We start from the raw sequence: 22758 nt of genomic DNA, 5'->3' as shown, positions 1-22758 counted from the left end.
TTTTTTCAACCCATATTTTCCCAGCTGGCTTTCATATCTATGCCAACTGGGGGAATAAAGATTGAGAAAAAAATCTCTATCTTCCCCAGGCAGGGAAATATCTCCCACTTAAGAAACTCTGATTTCTCTCCAGGGGAAAAGATGAGCAAGTAACAACGAGTTATGCATGACGTCACACAGTTGAGTATACATATGAGAGTAATATCCTCCAATGAACTCAGCACGAGAGCAAAGCTCAAGCAGGTGCTGATTTCTACAGCCACCTGTCATAGGGAGACGCCTGATCCCTGGGTCATGATCCGAAACTGTCCAGATTTCCTGTCTCTCTTTTCCACGTGACTTCCTGTTTCATTTCTCCTTCCTGCTGCTCCTACGCTTGTACCTTCTCTCCTGCTCCTTTGGGAAGCAGGCAATCAGTACAACTCCGGTACTCAGGGCTTACCAGGTTCTAAAACCAACACGGAAGTTTAGACACTAAACTTGGCAGCACCAGCCAAAAGATGAAAGCAGAGGGAAGAAATCTGACCAGAAGCACTTGATATGCTGTGAGAATCCCCCTGCCAGAGAAACTTGATGCCCTGGTTCCTGCATTGCTAGCAGGTGGATGTTCTGGGTCATCCTGGCCTGGAAACTTCCACTCAGATCATCTCTCTCGGGATCATCATCCTCCAGGGTGAATCCAGAAAAGACAGTCCTCTGGTTGGCTGGATATCAAGTAGCTTTAATATCAGAATCAGTTACTGACCCTTCATGCTTATTTCTTTGCCAGGTTTGATGCTTTTTTTTACTATGAATTTCCTGGATTTGATAGTTGTCTGGCAATTGAACAAGGATTCTTTCCCTATTTCCTCTATTTCCACCTGCTCTTTTCTTGGACTCTGTGTTCCTAGGCTTTGGTCTACCTGAAATCTCTGAATTTTCCTCATTCTAGTTTGCTTATTTGGTCTCAATACAGTTGCCCCATTTCTTCCATTTTATTCATTACCTCTTTCCTTAGTCCTGTTTTTATTCCTGCACCATAACTTGCTGTCACTTACCAGCCAGCATTTCATGGACAGGGAAGCCAACTCCAGGCAAAGGAAGACTAAACATAGTTTGCCTTTGACATTGTTCACACTTCCTGCCCTATAACCTTTTTTTTTTTTTTTTTTTTTTGCGGTATGCGGGTCTCTCACTGTTGTGGTCTCTCCCGCTGCGGAGCACAGGCTCCGGACGCACAGGCCCAGCAGCCATGGCTCACGGGCCCAGCCGCTCTGCGACATGTGGGATCTTCCCGGACCGGGGCACGAACCCGTGTCCCCTGCATCAGCAGGTGGACTCTCAACCACTGCGCCACCAGGGAAGCCCTGCCCTATAACCTTTAACCATACACTTCACACCTAACTGTGTCTCGACCTTTGGTCAAATTGAAACTCAAACCTTGTTGGCCCAATTCTGAGCCTCATGTACTCTCCATAAACCATGGTACACTGATCAATCCTGTATATGGCAGCCTCTGCACCTTGCTCATACCATTCCACATGCTTTGAAACCAGCCTCAAAACACTTGAGGATTCATTGCAGATAATGACATCATCATTATCCCATAGACCCAGATTCCGTATCTTACAGGCACTACATTCAATATTTTAAATTGATTATCTCATCAATTCCTTATCAACAACCCTGTGAGAGACTTAGAATCAGTCACATGCCAAAGCCATACAGTTAATATGTGAACAAGTCGAGGTTTAATCCAGGTCTAGTCTGATCATAAACCCAGGGTTTTAATTACTCTGATGTCTACTCCAGAGATAGAGACAGGGAGAGAAACAGCATAGAGAGAAACTTAACATGATTTTTAAACACCCACCTCTCTATAACGTCCTCTGGGCAATCACTAACAAAGTCCTAGTATTTTTATGTTTTTGATTCCTTCTAAATCCATTGCTTCTGTTTTATTTCCACTGCCAATTGCCACATTCATGACTTAAGCCATGGTTAACTCATTACATGTCATTTTACTGTTCTTTTCACTAGTCTTAGTAAATCCAGTTTTTCTTACCTTAAGCAGGGCACAAACACTACATTTAGCCTCCTAAAGGATTCTGTAGTTTGCACAGCCAGACATCAAAATTTATACTGATATTTCTCTGGACTTGGTATAAAATCCAGTCCCAAGAAGCAGCATGATATTGGTGGGGGGAAAGTATAAGGACATAGATTTTGATTTTTGCAATAGTGTTAATAGACTGTATGACCTCGGAAAAAAGCCATTCGACCTGTCTGGACCATCAACTAAAGGATCTTAATCCTCCTGCATGATTAGGTCCTTTAATAATGAATAATGGCACATTTGATTATTTACATTCCTGCCTCCTCAAGAACCACACCACACAAAGTTATTGCATAAGGTTTAGAACAGACTGTCCTTTATCAATTCCTAATCTATGCTGCCTCCTTGCTCATAGTCACCTGGTATCTTCAGACTCTAAGTAGACTGGTTCGCTAATTCTGGCAAACCTAATTTGCTAAGTCTGCATCCAAACAAAAACAAAGGAAATTAGATTAACAAATGAGAAGACTCTAAAAAGGTGAGCTACTCTAAGACGATCATTGTCAGCAACATGACAACTAAACTCACCGGAGGAAGCCCTTCCTTCATTTTTTAGCTGCTAAAGAATCGAAAGATCCAGCTAGACTCGTGAGTGATACAAACAAATGTCATTCTTACAATGCCAGGGAAAGCAACACCATAATTTTCGTTCCAGCCTACGTGGAGAAATAAAAACAGGTAATGACTCCCATAGTCAGCAAAAGGAGCACAGAAAGAACAACAAGAACGTTCTCCAAATAGCAAATTTCAATGTATTGTGATGAACCTCCTGAGAACTGATTTACACTGGATGTAAGACTTTTCCCCCCTCTTTTGGAGCTATATTTTGAAAAAAAAAAGGTTAATCTTTCATTCTTGCTAGTAAAATATTTCCCCCACCTTTAGAAAAAAAGCATTATCATTGCAGAAAAGGGTAGGCAGATGTTTTATTTTTAACTGGAACCAGAATACTGTGATTCTGATAACAGAATACTGTGATTCTGTTATTGTAAGTTTTAAAATCTGAGAACCTCATTACAGCCAGGAATACATATGGGCTTTTATTGGATGGGGAGTCTGCCTGTTTATATTCTTCTTGACACAATTCCAAGAGTGCTAGATCCCAACAATCATGGACAACTCTGCTCTCCATTTGCTTTGATGAGAAGAGTAGTTTGCACAATACTGATAAAGTCTTTTTTTAAAAACTGAAGTATAGTTGATTTATAATGTTGTGTTAATTTCAGGTGTAAAGCAAAGTGATTCAGTTATACATATTTATGTATATGTTGCTATACATATATATGTATACATATATGTATTTGTGTATATATACATATATATACATGTATGTATGCATGTATTCTTGACATATACGTATGTATGAAATATATGTATATGTATGTATTCTTGACATTTTTGAAGTGCCTTAAAGACAAAGCAACCATTGTCTTGGAGCTCTGAAGCATTCCTCTATCAGACCATCTGTCAGATGCTCTCTGCAGGCATTTTGCCAAGTGAGACTTATTCTATGTCAGTAACTGTAGTGTCTACCCAGATGAATAAGACATAACACTTGTACTCAGAGGGCTCACAATTCAGGTGAGTTAAGCACAGAACAATCACTGAGTAAATCAAGCCATGTCACAGGACTCCAGTCAAAGCACTCTAATTCCTCATCTTCTCACTTAGAGTAAAAACCCAAACCCTTACAATGTCTGCAGGATGATGCCTACAAGGCTCCATATGACCTAATCTTTCACTCTCCAACCAGCTTCTCCCTTTCCAATCTTGTCTCCTGCTACTGCCCCTCTCTCTCCCTCACTCTCCACTCTGGCACACACTGTGTTCCCTACTCTGGGAGTTTGAACTTGCTCTTTGTATTGTCTGGAACTCTCTTCTCCCTTTCCAGGACTCTCTCTTTCAATTTTTCAAGTCTCTGCTCAAATGCCACCTTATTAGCAGACAGGTTTTCCCTAATGACCCATGTAAAATATCAATCCCCACCTCTTCTTACTCACCCTATTTTTTTTCCATAGTACTTAACACAATCTGAACTCAGTTTATGTTTATTTTCTTCCTTTCTCCACTAGAATGTATTTAAGATCTGTGAGACCAGAGATCATTGTTTTGTTCACTGTTATCTCTCCAAAACCTAAAACTGTGCTGGGAACCTAATAGATGCTAAATAGACATTTGAAGGATGAATAAACTAATTGACAGGCAGAAGTTCAATATGCTGGCTATGATCCAGTATGGGTCTCCCCTTATTTTTCCTGGACTGACTTTTTGATTACAGTATAACCAGGAAGAAGGAACTTCGCCAGATAGGAGATCTACATGCCTTTCACCGCTAGGGGACCAGAAGAATGAATGTGAGTTGGTGAGCTCCACCCTCAGAGATAAGAAAGAGTAGAAAGCCGAAGTTATCATCTCCAATGATACAGGAAGTCAAGACCAGAGACCAGAGGCCACATCTTTAAGGACTTTGCAAGATTTTAACTCTATTTTTAAAAAATCATTTCTTTTTCCCCCTGTTTGATTGCAGTGATAAGCAATAAGTCTTAACATGGAAGAAAATGATATAATCTTCTTTGGAGAATTCAAGAGTGGGTGGAACTTGGGAGATCACATCTAACTCTATTATTAGTCTTAAGGGAGAAAAAGTCCAAGAGATACAGTATGTGGAGTCCCGGGGCCTGGGGGCAGGTTTTAATGGCCTGTAGGGCACTGATCCCACTATTCATTTGTGTTTATAATTCATCAAGTATACACTTATCCTTGAATATTGCTACTCGGGCACTGTGAAAATAGATATTGTTTCTGTCCTTTGGAACTTATAATCATAATTCTATGACAACAAGTTGGTACTGCCTCTGGCTGGAGACCAAAGTTGAAAATTAACTGTCAACACTGACCTAGAGAATCCATTATATGGATAATGCCTTCTTAGAACCACGTCTTTCATAAATTAACTCCAACTAGTGGACTGGTGTTTTTAATTGCCTTTGACTGAGGTAGTAAGCTCTGGAGTCATGTGATAAGAAAAGAAAAGAAATAAAGAATAGGATCCCAGTTTTCAAGGGTTTATTTCTATCTTTTTGAAGAAATAAGATGTGTAAAAAAAAAAAAGCAAGAAAGTAATAAAACACATCATATAGAAAATTCTGTGAGTCTGACTAATTTGATGGATCCAAGGAGTTTGTGAAAGTACCATCGCTGCTTCTTTTAGCCATTTGCTTCTGTCTTGTCTATGTTCTCCAGTGTTATTTTTTTTTCTTTAGAATTTCTGTGGCAACAAGCTCAGAGAAACTCAAAAACATTCTCCTAGTCAAGACTGTTGACAAAAGCAATATTTTCTAAATTATTTAGCGGATTCACTCACAATTAATAAAAATTTATTAACTCTAATTCTTTTTTTTAATAAAAATATTATATGCTTGAAGCAAATACTTAAGCTTTTTTTTTTTCCCCTCAAAGAAACATTTCAAAACACTATAGTACAGAGTAAAGCTTCCAAGATTAGGGAGGAGGGGGCAGACAGTTTTTAATACCACCCATTAGGTGTGAGACTGTTGACACATGGTAGATATCTAGACTTCAGGATTTTTTCCATCAGAATAATGGAAATAACAATCAATGCCATACTAACTCACAACATGATCGTGTGAATCTAAGGAGATCATATGTGTGACAGAAATTTGTAAAGAAAAAATATCATAAAAGGAACTTGAAAGGAAAAAAAAAACCTTTCCTTTTTCCTGTTTTTGCACTTTGTATTATATAATACAGAGTACTGATACCAAAAGATCTAGACTACCCAGGAAAATACTTATCTGATGAGCTTTTTCCAAAAATATATTTTATAATTACTATGATCACTGTATTAAAATAAATGTATGCAGGATTTCAATAATTATAAACCACAGGTCACAACTCCAAAAATATTTTTTGGAACGTACACAACACAGATTGGCCAGTTTAAAATATTTCAACAGTTAAAAGAAAATAGCATGACTCAGACCTGAAGAGGCATACATGATAAATGCTGTAGCACTTGAGCTTGTAGTGTCAAGGAAAATTAGTCAAGGACAAACCACCTTCAAGCTTGAAGAAGACATTAGTTCTATGCAAAAGCTTTCAGGGCTGCATTTTCTGAACAACAGAGACCTCAAGGGCCCTTAGAAAGATCAGTCATGCACCACTAAAACAGGACACATCAGTTGGCTTTCAGAACTGGGAACAAAGTATCTGCAAGGTTAAGCGCCTCTTCTGTACAGTGTTCCAGTAAGCTCCATTTTGCTTTTACCTATATATAACCATGTGGTTTATTTTTTAAATCTATTGTTTTGTACTCTCTAAATTCAGTATTCCATCTTGGGCAACAATGAGCATTTTGTAATGGCATGAAATTTCAAAAGCAAAAGCCAAATATCTCCTAAACCAGGTTCCCTTACCTATTGCCAAGGAAGACCAGTGTTTACCCATTTTATAAAGCCTAACCTGTTTTCCTACCCAGAGAAAAGAGACCCCACCAGCCTCTGTTAATATTATGATGAGTCAGCTCAGCAATTAGGAAAGCTTTGTGAAGGTTCAGCTTAGATCCGGGATCTTCCTTTCCTTTTGTTCCCTTTCTGATGCCACGGGATGCACTATCTACAGGTGTGAAGCCTCAGGACCCTAACTGATCCTACTCAGCCCCTTCTCTTTAGAAAATGATCACATGTGCCGGTGGAAGTCACAGTTCTGCAGAGGTCCTATTTCCCAACTCCTTCATCAGCCTTTTTTATTCCCCTTGAATTATTTAAAATCAATAATGATTCCTTTTGAAAGTCACGCGGAACAAAGATGACCACGAACACTGTGATCTTAGTTGATCTACTCAAACTCTGTTACCCTCTGTTTCTTTATCTGTAAAAAATGGCCACTCGTTAAATCTCAGAGATAATATTTCAGAGACTTTATATGCAATAATAACACCCCCCACCCCATATGTACAGGGCTACATTGGCAACTTTACATTTTATGATATGTGAGCCTTACAAAAACGCTTTCAGGTTGACAGGGTAGTTGTCCCAACCTCCATTTTTTCTAGATGTGTATTTAAAACATCCTCATCTCTAAGTCTTTCCCAGTTTTGATGTACTGCATTACTGGTTAATAGAAGAAGAGAAACTGAGGCACAAAATGGTGAACTAGTTTCATAAGGACCCCCAAAACACTTCTCTCTGAGCCTAATGCTACATAATTTGGTTTTCAGAGTAAACGGTGGAAATATTTTAAGAGTAATGGGCAAGGTCATATTTCTTTTTTTCCTTCCAGTTTTAAATGGGTACAGTTGCAATGTAAACAAGCAAATAGCTAAGCCACGTTAAAAAGAAAAAATATGAAAACATGATATATTCTTAAAAAGCCAAAGCTCAAAAGCAAAATGGCTTCTGTGTTAAGCTTGTGCTATCATAGCAATTCAACATTTATTTTCACTTCAATTTATTACATTTCTCCCCTAAAATAGGAATCAAATAATTTTAATTGCTTACTTGATGCAAAACATACAATATTTACTTACATAATTTAACTATAATCTATCATGTGTTCCCCAAAATCGTGTATTTATGTGCTATACACATGTACACACACATATAAACAGAAAGCAATACGTATATGTGTGTGTGTGCTATCAGAATTACCTGTCATATGGCATCTATATGTATAGTATATGTTATAAGCACACACACATACTGTGTGTGTATATATACATATTTGTTTTTCAAAAGCATTCTTATTTACTGAAATTACTCAGAACTTAACCCTGAAGAGAGTTCATGATGGCAAATATTGGAAATCCATTCATAAAAATATAATTCATTCATAAATTACAATGCTTAGGAGTGAAAATATTACAAATCCTTAAAAAAGCAAATCCATATAGCATCCCTTGCATGCAATTACTTCTACTCTATTCTATATTCACAGAATGTAAATACAGGGTTAATATCATGAAGTAGAAGTCAGTGATTGAATTGAATAATTACATCCATCCAAGAGATGTTCTTTTTGTGTGTGATAGCCTGCTTGATAATAATCCCTTCACAAACCTACCTAGATCTCAAGTGAATTTTGGTATTAAAACTTAATTTAAAACTTGGTTAAGAAATTCCTTGAACTCTCTAGAGAAAATGTCTAAAGTAAATGCAAAAATAATATCATCAAAGTCAGTCAAAGCAACCCTTCGTATTTTTCTCAGAACACAAACATCAAATTCATAGAATTATTTGGCCAAAAAAGTTCACTTATTACATTTACAATGGGTCATTTATACTATGTCTTAATTTATGAAATCATTATCTATATTTGCTTCTTTGAAATAGTTTCTTAAAATATTGTCAAGAACTGATATTTATCTATCTATCTATCTATATATGTATATGTCAGTCTGATAATATATATTCACACACATTCAACATCTAAAATCTGTTGTATCTATGTTGAGTATACAAAATATTTCTTAATTTTCACACATTATTCTCAAGAAACAAGTACATATATCATTATTTTAAATATTAAAATAGTTGTAACAATAGTTCCATACTAAAGTGGGAAACTGTTCAACTTCACAATGTTATTGTACCTCTTATTTCCATGGCAACTCCTTTGCTCCCCTGAACTAGTAACCATGGACTCACTGCCTTAGAGAGGCTTGGACAGAGTGTAATCGTTGTTCATTTAGAAGATTGAAGCCCAGTCTCCCAGATTCTTGACTTCTCCACTATCAGCCCAGTAGTTAGCGTTAGAGCAAGAAGTAAAAGATGGGTCTCCTGGCCCCGTTCCAGCATTCTTTCAACTATCCTATACTGCTGCCCACTATTCTAAATCAACTGACACTAAAATAACACTTCACACACACATACATGCACACACACGCAAACACACCCCATATACACACTGCATGTATAAACACCAACATGCCTAAGCCATTTGCTTCAATCATGCTATTTTAAGAGTCAAACTACACTTTTTATGATTTCCCAGCACTACAAATAAAAATATCATTGTCATTTTGGCATGATAATGACAAGATGACTTGTTGGCTATGGATGTAGGACACAGAAATAATTGCTTAAAATAGGGGGAAAAATCAGTATTAAACTGATTTTGTCTTCTTAATGTCTTACAGTGTTTTACTAGATATTTTCATTCGATTTTACTGAAGGTGTTTATAATTAATTATAAACAATAAAAATTAAAAGATAATAAAGAAAATATTTAATAATATCTAGGTAACATATCATGGTTCCAATTTGCTCATCACTGTAACAATAATACAAAACACTGTTAGAAAAAGTAATTTTCCTACTTAATCAAATTTTTATCTATAAATAACAGATTCTAGAGCCTACATCTGTGTTGTCCTACACAGTAGCCACCAGCCCCCTTGTTGGGCCCTTGAAATGTGGCTAGCCTGAATTGAGGTATGCTGTAAATGTAAAATACATAGCAGATTTCAAAGACTTTACCCCCAAAAAAAGAATGTAAAATAATCTCAATTTTATACTGATTATATATTGAAATGATAATATGTATATAAATAAAATATATTATTGAAATTAATGTGACCTATTTCTTTTTACTTTTTTAACGTGGCTCTTAGAAAATGTTAAATTACAAATGTGGCTTGTATTTGAGGTTCACACTATATTTCTATTGTTCGTCCCTGGTCTAGATCATCCACATGCTAATCTTCCTGTCTGAAATATCTCATTTCCTCAATTGCAGAACCTACTCTACATGATCAAAGGCTACATTGTCCTTGAACCCTTTTCTGATCTCTCCCATCCGGAAGTGAGTCCTTGTCTCTAACGTCCATCTGCATCTTCCTTCTGGCCTTGGCCATTCTATCCTAACACCACTACTAGGATGCAAGTTACTGGCAAATAAGTTCTATATATGTTTTTATGTATGTCTGTGACTTGCAAAACAACCACATGGAGCTTTAGTAAAGCATCGGTGAACTTTTACTAGACAAGTAAGCAAATAAACTTATATACAGTCAATTTGTTCTCAGTTCACATTTGTTCATATAAAGCTGTCTTAAAAGATCAGAATTTTCTAAAGTACCAGGTCTATGTCTAGTAAGAGGATACGTACCAGCTGACTCTCAGATACCGTAGAAGATGGTGAGGCGAGGTTTGCCTGCAAAATTATAAACGTAGTGTTTATTTAGTGAAATTCATAATTTAGTAAGATAATATATTTATGTTTTCAAGTATTCTGAAGTTTTTTTATTGCTAAAATAATACATGCCCCTTGTAGAATTTTGACAGGTATTAAGTAAAAGAAAAAATATCATTATGCCACCAAAAAATGATTTTTTTTACATTTTTTGTACATTGCCTTACAATATTTCTCCTACACATTTTTATTCAGCTCACATAATAGTAAATATGATGTTTTCTATGTTGCTTTTCCTTAACATCTTAACACAAGTACTAGCGTAAGACATCAAAAATTCTTCAAGGTGTTGTAATATGTCATGCTCTGTATACTCCGTATTTTACTCAAACTTACCAACATTGTTAGCTACTTATATTTATGTACAGCAAAATGAAACAAATAACAGATTTTTCATTAAATTACTCATATTAGAAAATAAAGTTTTCATGAAAAAAATTTTTAATTGCTTTAAATTAAAGAGGAGGCTAATATTGTTTCATCATCCTTGGTTCCTGAATTTCACTCCTTTCTTCTGGATTTAGTTTCCTTCTTGCTGAAGTAAATGCTCTGGTAGTTTTTTCAGAACTTCCTGTCTTGGGCTTTGTCTGAAAATGTTTTTATTTTGTTCTCATCCTGAATGAGAGTGTACTTGGACATAGAATTCTAAGGTAATAGTTATTATTTCCCAGCATTCTGAGGACTGTCCACTTGCTCTGACTTCTATTACTGCTGTCAATGTAAACGTCATAATTTGGATCATCCGTCTTCACATTTGCTTAGTGTTTAAGATTTTTCTCCATGACATTCTGTAATTCCACTATGATGTGTCTGGGCATGGACTTCTTTTTATGTATCCTTTTTGGGGGCTTGGTGTAGTCCTTCATTCTGAGAATACATATCTTTCTTCATTTCTGGAAAATCCTCCAGGAATTACTTCAAATATTGCCTCTCTCCCATTATATCTAATCTCTTCTTTGGAACTTTGATTAAATATATGTTTGGTCTTCTGAATCCATTCTCCATCTCTATAAAATTCCCTGTCATATTTTTTATCTCTTTATGCTGCATTCCTGATCGTTTCCACATATAAGCCTGACGGTTGACACATTTTTCTTCAGCAGTATATTAATACATTTAACATGGCCATTGAATTTTATATTTTAATGACATTATTTTTAACTTCTAGAAGTTCAATTTGGTTCTTTATCAAATCTTCTTTATGGTATCTGTAATTCCTTTTAACTATTTCAACATTTTATTATATTTATAAATTCATTCCAGATTTTTCTATGATCTCTCTTGGCTAAATCCCTTGTTTCTTGTACCTGCTGACTCTCCTTCATGCCTCTGCCCCATGATGTTCTTTACTCATTTGATGGCTTTTTACTTTTGATTTTGAGCTCCTCTTCAGTCAGGGTAATTTCAGTGATGATTTCTGTAGGTATCTGAGAAACCCTGGGTTGGGAAACCATGCCTACAATACATTTCACATTTGCCCTAATGAGGGGCCCAGGTATTTCACTGATTCTGGACCAGTTTCCGTTTTATTTCATCGCCCTCATATTCCTGAACTTACAGGGTGGCAGGTCCCCACATCTTCAACTTTCACACGTTTAGGACCCATTTTCTCATGGATGACTATATTACCACCCAAGAGTGTAAATTAAAGATGGTGGGAGGATTTATGTCTATTTCTATCACATGCTTCATGGCCATGTGGCCTTCTAGGCTCCTGGATGCACACAAAGGATTCATCCACAGCTCTGACTCATTATATAGTGAAAGTTAAACTCTAAGCTCCTGGCTACTGTCACCTGGGTTCTGACATACCTGTGTTCCCCCAGAGCTTAAGCTTCTTCTTAACTTTCCCACCTGGAGCTCCCTCTTCATTTCTGACACTCACAGTTACTCTTTCTTTCTTGTAGATTGGGTTACATATATATATTTTAATAGTTATGCTTTCTCAAGTTTTCTGCCCTTGAATGGGAGACCAGGCTTCCACATCAGGGAAGTGGTCAACATACAGATGCACAATCATAAATATACTTGGCTGACACATGATAAAGTTGTGTTCCTACACTATCTCTATTCTTTTTGAAATTGCAGATATTTTCGGGGTTATGACAGATGTGTCAATATTGCTTTTACTCTCTGAGAAGTGAATGATAACTGAAAGCTGAGTGGTTCCTATGGTATCGCCAAGTACGTAAGAGTGTGAGTCACCAAACATAACGACCAGGCACCTGCTGTCCTTCTCATACTGTGTCCAACATGGTTTGTTTTTGATTTTTTGACTCATGACATTCTTCACCAGGATGGTCACTGCTCACTGCCATCCCTGCTTGCTCTACAGCAGCAGTATGTCCTGGCTAATTGCTCCCCACCTCTAATTGCTGTGGACCAGGTTACCGTGCGCTGAGGTTCATGGTTATTCTGTGCTGCAGAATATTACCCTGCAGAATGCCTATCCCAGTGATTTTTCAATTCACCTAGGGTTTCATTTTTAACCTCATAATGTAATATGAGTAATAACGATTTCTTCTAATGTCTTAGGATCTTTTCCTTTTGGTTAATTCTCCATTATTGCAGTAATGAGAGAATTCTCTATGAATTCCCTAAGTTAAATGACTTCTATGAAATATGCTGAACTGAATGTATCTTGACAGGAACAAAATATAGTTATATTTTTACCTCAATACTTATAGGAAAAAAGAAGTCACACACTAAAAATAAAGTATTTGCACAATTTAACTATATTACTAACATTTTTCAGTACTTTGTGCTAAATAATACCAAACTATCATAAGGAAAAAAGAGAAAGTGCTCAGGCAAACACATTAATTAAATTAGGGAAAAACACAAATATCTTAGTATCCAGTCTCCATAAGTCCCCAAAATTTCTTCACTGGGAATTATGACATAACAATAAGGTGATTTAGACATCCCCAGTACAGTTTTATTTCATCTAATATAATGGACTTCATATCACTATTATGAGAAACTATTCCCAGAGGAAAAAACAGAATTAAATTTGAACCTCAGGGTAGAGTTAATATTTATAAAGCTACTGCAGATCCTTTATCAAAGAAAAAGAATATTGGCTTATGTGTATCATCACAAATATAACCAGATGCTTTCAACTAACCCAGTTGTGTCAAACTCTTTGAGAAGCTTCCCTCTGCTTGCCCAATACATGTTACTGTTTATTAAATTCTGTAGCTATAGTTATGTTACAATATTGCAGCAATGATTTTTGAAAAGTAAAGAAAGATTGTCTGGTGAGCTGAGATTGGAATGGTGAGTAGCAAGAGAAGGCTACTATATTTAAAAAACTGCCAGTTGGTCAACTAAACTAAGGAAGAGAAGCAATATGAGGTACCTAAAAATAAACTTGAAATTGGACTTGAACAGCACTGATGCTTTTAGTCATTTGTTCTATCCACGCTAATACTAACCATGAAGAAGGTTAGAGATGAGTATAAGAATGACTCTTGTGTGAAACAAGATCCCATAACCTGTATTCTACAGCCTTTGACATCATTTTAATTACAAAAGAAAAAAAGTGAGAGGAAGATAGAGTAGGAGGATTTTAACCAGCATATCACCATTAAGAAACAAACAAAACTTTAAAACAGAGCAGTCAAAAAATTGGGAAGTCAAAATTTCATATTTCAAAGAAAACCTATTAAAGCGGTAGGTTATATGCAAACTGAAAGAGTTAAGACTAAGGAAAGAAATGAAGATTTAAGAACCACTGAAAAATAAATTGCTACACAAAAGCCACCACTTAGGCCAAGCCCACTTTGGAGAAACCATTTTCTCCTTCCAAAGACCTCATGCCAGAGGCACATAAAGTATATCCAAGCTCCTCAGCTGTTGTCTAGATTTGCTTTTCCTTGCAATCCACAGCTTTTCCCCATTCTCGACTCATGGGTGTCAGGCATCACACTAGCAGACACCTTTTGGGAGATTGGGACAAAATCAAATTGTATCAGATAAAAAGTGTTGAACAGTTACTTTTGCCTTCTACCCTATGCACTTCTACTTTGGGCAACATTTTTTTCCCTTTCAGCAGTCATGTCCCTCCTCCCTGAATATAACATCCAATTCAATAGGATTAAAATGTTTCTCTTTGACCTTTTCTCTGTTGACTTTCATTGTCCTGAGTTTTCTTTTCTTAAGGCTCAAAGAACTCTAATTAGTGATAATGTGTTAATTGAATTATTTTAGTTCTCCCAGATAAGACTGATCTACAGACAAGCAAAAAGGTAAAACTTAAAATATCAACAGAGCCCCTAATAATCCCTGAGTTGCTGAGCTTGGCATTGAGGAAATATAAAATTATAAGATGATAAGACACTGTCTTACCCTTTATCTAGAGAGCATTCCTGTTATTTGTACATAAGGCACTACTCAAAAGACTGAATCCAAAAGAAGATGAGGTACATATATACAATGGCTTATTACTCAACCATAGAAAAAATGAAATAATGCCATTTGCAGGAACATGTATGGACCTAGAGATTATCATACCAAGCAAAGTAAGTCAGAAAGAGAAAGACAAATAACATATGATATCACTTATAAGTGGAATCTAAAATACGACACAAATGAATATATCTACGAAACAGAAACAGACACACAAACATAGAGAACAGACTTGCAGTTGCCAAGGGAGAGGAGAGGTGGGGAAGGAAAGGATTGGAAGTTGGGGATTAGCAGATGCAAACTACTCTATATAGAATGGATAAACAGCAAGGTCCTACTGCATAGCACAGGGAATTATTCAATATCCTGTGATAAACCAACACGGAAAATAATATGAAAAAGAATCTATATATGTATAACTGACTCAGTTTTCTGTACAGCAGAAGTGAACACAACATTGTAAATCAACTACACTTCAATAAAATTTTAAAAAGTTGAATCCAATGGTGAGCATGGTAGGCACCAAGGACAGAGAGATATATGTATGAGACATCATATTTTTCTTGCTTCATACTGTTTATTCTACTTGTAGACCTTACCCTATACGAATATCTCACTAAGAGCTATATTATGAGTTAGTGATATGTCCCCAAAAGGTCTAAATATAAAAAGTAGAGTTGAAAGTATTTAAAAAGTTTGACTCAGTAACTTAGGGAATGATGATTCCACATTGTTATGAACATAATTGGTAGGCAGAATAAAAGGGCATAGTGACCAGCGACAGTCACAGTTTACATGTGCAAAAGAGGAATAAAAAATCAGATCAAGGGAAGTGTGGCTGAAATATGGCGCCTTCATTTTTGGTGACATCTAAAATGATGAAGAGAAGGACCAAGGCATAAAGGATGTCTCATTAAATCATTTCTCTTCTTCCTCATTTAGCTCAGCCTATATAATTACCTTCCTTTCCCTCCTCATCCCCTCTCACACATGCATACCTTGGAAACATTTCTGAACAGTGGGAAAAAAAAAAAAGGAAAGAAAGACAGAATGAAGAATGATCAGTAGAGTGGAATTTCTTGCTTATATTGTTCATAACTCATCAAATCTCTGGTCACAACATATAGAAGCAGATTTGGATCCATGTCTGGATTTAAGTAGATTGGATTTTTCACCTCTTACTCTTAAGATCTATGGCTGCATTAGGGCACATCACCTCTGAAACACTCCAGCATAGCAACGTTTCCAAGCATAGCAACAAGGGGACTGTGTGAGGTGGCTTAATTGGAGAAGATGACCTTTATTTGAACATCTGTATATATAGAGGGAAATATTCTTAATAAAGTTTGACACATTTTTCATATTCTGTGATATTTTTAAAGCAATATGCTTCCACTGTAATGATATTTTTCTGTCCCTCAAGCTCATTAAAATGAGATTTTACCTCTATGCTATATCATATTCAATAAAGCTGTCTTTGTTAATTCTCTGGCACTTAAAAGTAACTTCTTAAATGTAGAGAGTTTATTAAATAAGTTGTTATCAATAGAATGTGACTCCAAATGACAGTTTTTTTGATAAACTAGTAATAGGTCCAAATATTTGCCCTATTTTCTGAGATTGCTCTTTATTAAGAAAGCATACTGTGGTTTTGAATTACATGAGTGAAATGAATTTATACTGGTAGCAGTTAATGAAAAATAATAAACATTTACTAAGGCAAGTATAATGCAAAGAAAAAAAAATAACACTCCCCTCCAAAGATGATAGAGTGAAAACAGAATGAAATAGAAATTTAATTAGAAAATTCATTCCATTACATAGAGGGAAGGAAACTCTTTAAAAATGAGTGCCATGAGAAAAAATCACTTGTAGATTAACTGATAAATTATGAGTTAATTTACATGCAAGCAAATAATTTAAAACATTAGAAATATACTAAACATTATCATCTTAGAAGTTGTCACCAAATATGAAATTATTCATTCAAAGTTTAAGCTGGAGTTTACTGGGGATGAAGAATTAATTTAAACCCAGAATATGAATACTAATGGATAAAATATTTAAGGAAGACAAATTATTTCTAGCCCCTGTTGGTACACGCAAATAATAACAACAGGGACTTTGACATGAGGAAGACCTGGGTTGGACTTTACCTTCTCTGTGACTTTGTTTCCTCCTCCATAAAATGGAGATTTGAAATAATCATACCCACTTCATAGGACTGGTATAAGGTTAAATGAGATAGTTAAAACTGATTTGCAAGGTAAGAACTCAAAACACTAGTTATTATGATTGTTGAATTTGGCATCTGTTAAAAGCAATCAAGTGAAATACGAATGATAAATTAATCAATCCCACAGGTGACCTGTGGAGATCAGGACCACTCAACGTGTTTGTTCACCTTGTTTAAATTCTATGACACTTAAGAGAACCTCAATTAAATTACTTTAAACTGCAATTCAAGTACACGATGAATTGAAGAAAAACCTGGACTTTAATTAGTCTAAGTTGAAGGTCCTTTACTGTATCTGGCTCATCCTAAAAAACAGACTAAGTGAAATGTAACAATACGTGCAATCAAGATTAAGAAAAGGAAATGAATTGTTTTACATGGATTTTTTTTTTTTTTTGATGAAGGAAAGTCAGCTTTTTGTCAAAGTCCCCTAAAGAGGAATTAGTCATATCATTTCTCATTATTTTATTAAACCACTCTCATCATCCCAAGAAAATTGGAAATCCAGTGGACATACTAACACATTGAAAACTAGCAACTTTGTACATTTGTTTTAACATCAGCCAGTGCTCTGGCTAGCTCTCCTCCAATTTCTGCAAGATTGGTCTTTCCTATTTTGTTTACTGTCTCCCACATGGTATGCTTCAGAAATGGGGGCCTTGCTGTTCTATTCATCCCTCACACCTCAGTGACTCCACATGAGTACTGGGGCATGGCAGACACTCAAATATTTGTCAAAACAGTGGAAAATTGAATAATAGAGCTAGGAACTGACTACACTTTCTACTCATCACAATTCACAGACTATATACTATACTTTTAAAGAGCCCCCAGAAACAGGGATTTTGAGTGGACTGTGCTAAGCAGCTGAGGTCACCCTCAAGTGTAACAAAACTTTTTTTTCTTGGTTCTAATTTAAGTTTTCCCTTTTTTTTCTCTGTGGTGCAGACATTGGTAAACTGCATGATCCCTGCTTTAGAATAGAATCTAAGAAGCTCTACAAAGGCAATGATACACCAAGTCCCAGCAGCTGTATACTGTGAAGATGCCTACTTTCTTCAAAGTTTTGAAGAGAGATGGTAGAATATTGAAATGTTACAGTTTGTAGGATTCTCAGATTTGCTTTTGAGTTTCCATGGGAGAGGAAGGGAGAAAAATGTGGAGATTAATTAATTAATTAAGGGAAAACTATTCAAGTTGTACTTAATATGAGGCATTTGTAGCTCTGCTAATATGAAAATTAGAATTTCTAGAAAAATATATTACAGTGTCAGGAGGAGAGATAAATTAGGAGGTTGGGATTAACATATATTTACGCACTACTATATACAAAATAGATAATCAACAAGGACCTACTGCATAGCACAGAGAACTCTACTCAATACTCTGTAATAACCTACATGGGAAAAGAACCTGGAAAAGAATAGATATATGTATAACTAAATCACTTTGCTGTACACTGGAAACTAACACAACATCATAAATCAGCTGCACTCCAGTATAAAATAAAAAAAAATTTAATAAAAATAATTTTAAAAATTTAAAGTTTTTAAGAAAGAAAATATTACAGTATCATTCTTTTTGAAAACTCAGGACATAGTGTATTCAAGGTCAATTATTGACATATGATTAAGGCTTATAGCTAAGGAACACTTCTGTTTTAAAATTTCATTTTTCTCCTCAAAAACACTGTATCAGACATCACTTAGTAAACGTAATAACTGAAGCCAAATATTTACAAGTGTGACTTCTCTCTGATGGCACCAAAAATTGGTTTTCCCATTCCACCATAAAATCATCCCATCTAGTCTTTCAAAAGACATGGACATATTTGAGGTGTCACAAACAACAATTCAAATGTCATTTTGTGAGAGAAATTAATAAACAAAGCTTTTCCAAGAAACCAAATTTAATCAAAGCCAATAATTTTATCTGAATTAGAGTTTATATTTGTTCGAGGCTATATTAAATCTATTTGATGATTCAGTGTTAACTTTGAATGACTCAAATGCTCTCACAAAGTTTGCGGCAAATGTTAACCTCCTTTAATCAAGTCGGATAACTGACAGAAGAACAATGTGACATAACCTCTAACTATGGAGATTGAAGCAGCCCCTCCAGAATTGTTTCCATTGTTATCAAATTATCCACCTCCAGGAGGTGTGGGAGGAGGCATCAGCTCTCTGTACCTCATTATAAATGAGTCTAAATCAGATGCACTTAGGTGCAAATTAGGAGTAGATGAGAAAGGAAGGTGAGAGTAAAGAATATTCTAGCTACTTTTTCTTGGGTCTGGCTCTTGTAGAATGTCTCAGTCACAAAAAAATAGAAGCATTTTTAGGGACTTTCTTTTCTTATATCCAACTGAAGAATCAAGGAACTCAGCTAAATCATGGTGCGTCTAGTCTTTCCAAGATAAGGAGGGGGAAGAGAAGGGGGGAGACATGGATGAAGGGAAAAACAAAGGAAAAAGAGAGGGGAAAAGGGGAAGAACCATTATTTATTGAATCATTTCTATGTGTCAGACTACAGTAAGGGCTTTTCATATGTTAACAGTTATAAATCTTACATCAACTAAATATTAGTATCCCAATTTTATAGATGAAAAAAATTAAGGCATAGAGAGGTTAAGTGACTTTCCAGGATTCATTAGCAAGCAGCAACACTGTGATCAAAACTTGGGTATAGCCCACTAAATGCCCCCACTCTTTTAAGTATTACTCCAAATGACTTCCAGTAATAACAGAAAATAACAGTGAAGGCTTCTAGAAAATGTTCTAAGCAGTGTTCCCATCCATACCTTCCAAACATTATTTTCTGAATGTGATGAAGCTCAGTAACTTCACCCAATTTATTAGCTGCCTTAGGGAGGTTCTAAAGAAGGCAGAAATGTATAAATTACAAAGAAGATATGTCACAAAATTTATATTTACTAATTATTGACTCTGAATGATGACGATGATGAAAACGACATAGTAGAAAATATGAAGTATAAACTAAAGGGAATAGTTTACTGGTTTGTTTCAAACTAAAAGCTAAACACTTGCTTATGAGACAATCTTGCTTATACTAGAATATGTTGGATCAGAAGCAGAAGTTGGCCACATGATGGATTATTAGGTAAATAAAGAATAGGAATGGGATGAGGCTATGTGTGTGAGTGTGCATCTAGGATGTTCGGAGCCAGATCTCCACAATTAATTGAATCAAGTGTGTGAGTCTATACCTACGTACCCATTATTACTATACTTTTGCTCATAGGTGGAAATCGATTTATTTGAAAACAATTTAAATGAAAGAAAGCAACAAACTAGTCCAAATCAAATAAATTGGCAATCCCATTAGAAACAGACAAATCTTAATGTTTCAGCTATGTGAGTTGACTCTTTCATAATAAGCATGATAACCATTACAGAAATGAAAATGTCATCTAAGCCTTGATAATTAGAAAGACAGAAAGCAGGTGCTAGAATTCTGTTTGATTCAGCCAAACTAATCAAATGAGACCTCACTTAAGAAGGAATTTATTCAATAAACTTACCTGACATAACATGATTTTCCACCTACCCCTTCCATTTATGAAAAATTCAACTAATTCAATTTAAATGACTATATAATTGAGTTTCCTCCAAAGCATGCACATGCACCCATTAAAAAAGCAGTATGGGGCTTTCCTGGTGGCGCAGTGGTTGAGAGTCCGCCTGCCGATGCAGGGGACACGGGTTCGTCCCCGGTCCAGGAAGATTCCACATGCCGCGGAGCGGCTGGGCCCATGAGCCATGGCCGCTGAGCCTGCAAGTCTGGAGCTGTGCTCCACAACGGGAGAGGCCACAACACTGAGAGGCCTGTGTACCGCAAAAAAAATAAAATAAAATAAAATAAAAGCAGTATGTATAATTATGAAGAGACTCACATATTTGGTTTCTCGACCAGCTGCTCTTGGAAGAGTTGTAGGCATCTGTATGAAAATAAAAGCAATTACACTACTGAAGTAATCAAGAAAATGTTAAAAGATCAACTTCTGGGATAAATATGTTCACCTTTTTTTTTTCCTATTAAGACTTTCTAACCATTGCTCCCTCTTTTCTTTACAAAACCCCCTGTCCCTTTGAAAATTATTTCATTAAATACTATCATTTTATTGTTTTTTTCATTGCTGTTATTGATCAGCTTTCTAGGAAGTTTTATCTTATTTATTGATGATGTTCATTCATGGATCATAATAGTTCCTTATGTAATTTTGGCAATTTCAAAATTCACACAGAAGTCTCTATCCCCTCAATTCTTTGAGCCGCTCAACTCCAAAGATACTCTTATCCCCTCCTTTTCAATCATCCGCTGCCAGGACCATTCCTAGATGTTACCTTCACAAATAAAATGGAAAACTTTGAAATTTCATTTTCACATCCTCCTCTTAGAACTCTACTTCTCATCTACCATCTTCATTTCTCAAATATCCCAAAACAACATTTCTTCAGCCTCACTGAGACTTCAAAATCAATGAGCCTTCCCAGCTCCATTATGGCTTTACTGCCTCTCTCATTACATGTTTCATATTCTCAGCCATTTTAATAGTACCTTAATTTATCTTGCTTCCTTCTCTCCTTGTGACAAACTCACAAAAACTAACAACAACAACAAAAACCTGGATGGACCATATCATATATTTTCTCTAAATTTGTATTGGAGATGCAAAACATGGCTGAGGAAACTCTCTCAATTAAGCTAACTGATTTCATTAAAAATTATGAAATAATATTGTACATCAACTATATTTCAATAAAAAATAAGAAATTAGCTATGGATACATGCAAGTGCACTTGGGTTGCAGGGAGGAATAGACTACAAAGGAGCACAAGGAAACTTTTTCTTTTGATGGAAGTTTTATATCTTGGATGTGGTGGAGGTTACACAACTCTATGCTTTGTCAAAACTCATAGAACTGTATACTAAAAAGGAAAATTTTACAGTAGGTAAATTATACCTCCATAAACCTGACTTTTAAAACAGAACTATATAAGCTATAATAAAGAACTGAACATAGGGACTGAAGAATATAGTAGATACTGAACAGATCCTTGAACTGGAATATCAGGTTGACGAATCCTCTTAGAGGCATTAGGAAACAATAAATTAAGAAAATATTTAAAGATTAAGAGCTATAGAATACAGAAGCAAAAGTGACAAAATCAGTCTAGTAAGAGTCCTAGGAGGAAAGAAATGTTTGAAAAAAAATAATGACTAAAGCTATCTTAAATGTAAGGGGGAAAAAAGAGTGAAAACTTCAGATGAAAGGTCAAAGAGATACATAAGAGAAAAACAAAGCACATTTAGACACATAATAGGAAAAATCAGTAACATCATAGATAAATATAAAATTCTAAAAGATAACAGTGCCACTCTGTAAATGATCACTCTGTAGCAGAGGAGTAAATATCATGCTGACAAAATACTTCACAAGTTATGTTGTTGAAAAAAAAAGAACCTAGGGCAAAAACTGTTGAAAAGAGGGGACCTATAATTTTACATCCAGCAAAACCATAATTTAAAAGAAGGGAGGGCAGAGTCAAGATGGCAGTGTGGGAAGATGTGGAGTTCGTGTCTCCCCACAACTAGGGTATGTGCCAGACACTGGTAGGGGACCTCAATGCCCAAGGAAATGAGAGGAACCCCCAAGCGAACAGGTAGGATGTGGGGGGACTGAGGGGGGAGGAGAAGTGGAGGCCAGACAGGATGGGTGCCCCTGAGGGGTAGCTGAGAGAGGGGAGGGGTTCCCAAGTGGAGGGACCCTCAGGGGCTTGGACTG

At 35.9% G+C, this 22758-nt stretch overlaps 1 protein-coding gene across 18 annotated transcripts in view; it reads right to left on the bottom strand.

The window, feature by feature from the left end:
* The window catches only part of MLIP (muscular LMNA interacting protein), a 293069-nt gene that overhangs the window by 87138 nt on the left and 183173 nt on the right, over positions 1 to 22758 (bottom strand). For 17 of the 18 annotated variants that reach the window (XR_014297251.1, XM_082662662.1, XM_082662676.1 and 14 more), the window contains 2 exons: positions 20866 to 20910; positions 10223 to 10267 (listed from right to left, as the gene is read on the bottom strand). Coding sequence is in view for 17 of the 18 variants with exons in the window: in XM_082662662.1 (XP_082518788.1) it covers positions 10223 to 10267; positions 20866 to 20910 (90 nt within the window). In the remaining variant the exon portion in view is untranslated. The remainder of the gene's footprint in view (positions 1 to 10222; positions 10268 to 20865; positions 20911 to 22758) is intronic. The other variant, XM_082662672.1, reaches the window with a different exon arrangement.

The sequence above is a fragment of the Grampus griseus genome (assembly GCF_964374135.1).
Source record: "Grampus griseus genome assembly, chromosome: 10".
In the NCBI taxonomy this organism is placed as follows: Eukaryota; Metazoa; Chordata; class Mammalia; order Artiodactyla; family Delphinidae; genus Grampus; species Grampus griseus.
Note: the sequence above shows the minus strand (reverse complement) of the source record. Positions and strands in the feature narration are given on the sequence as shown.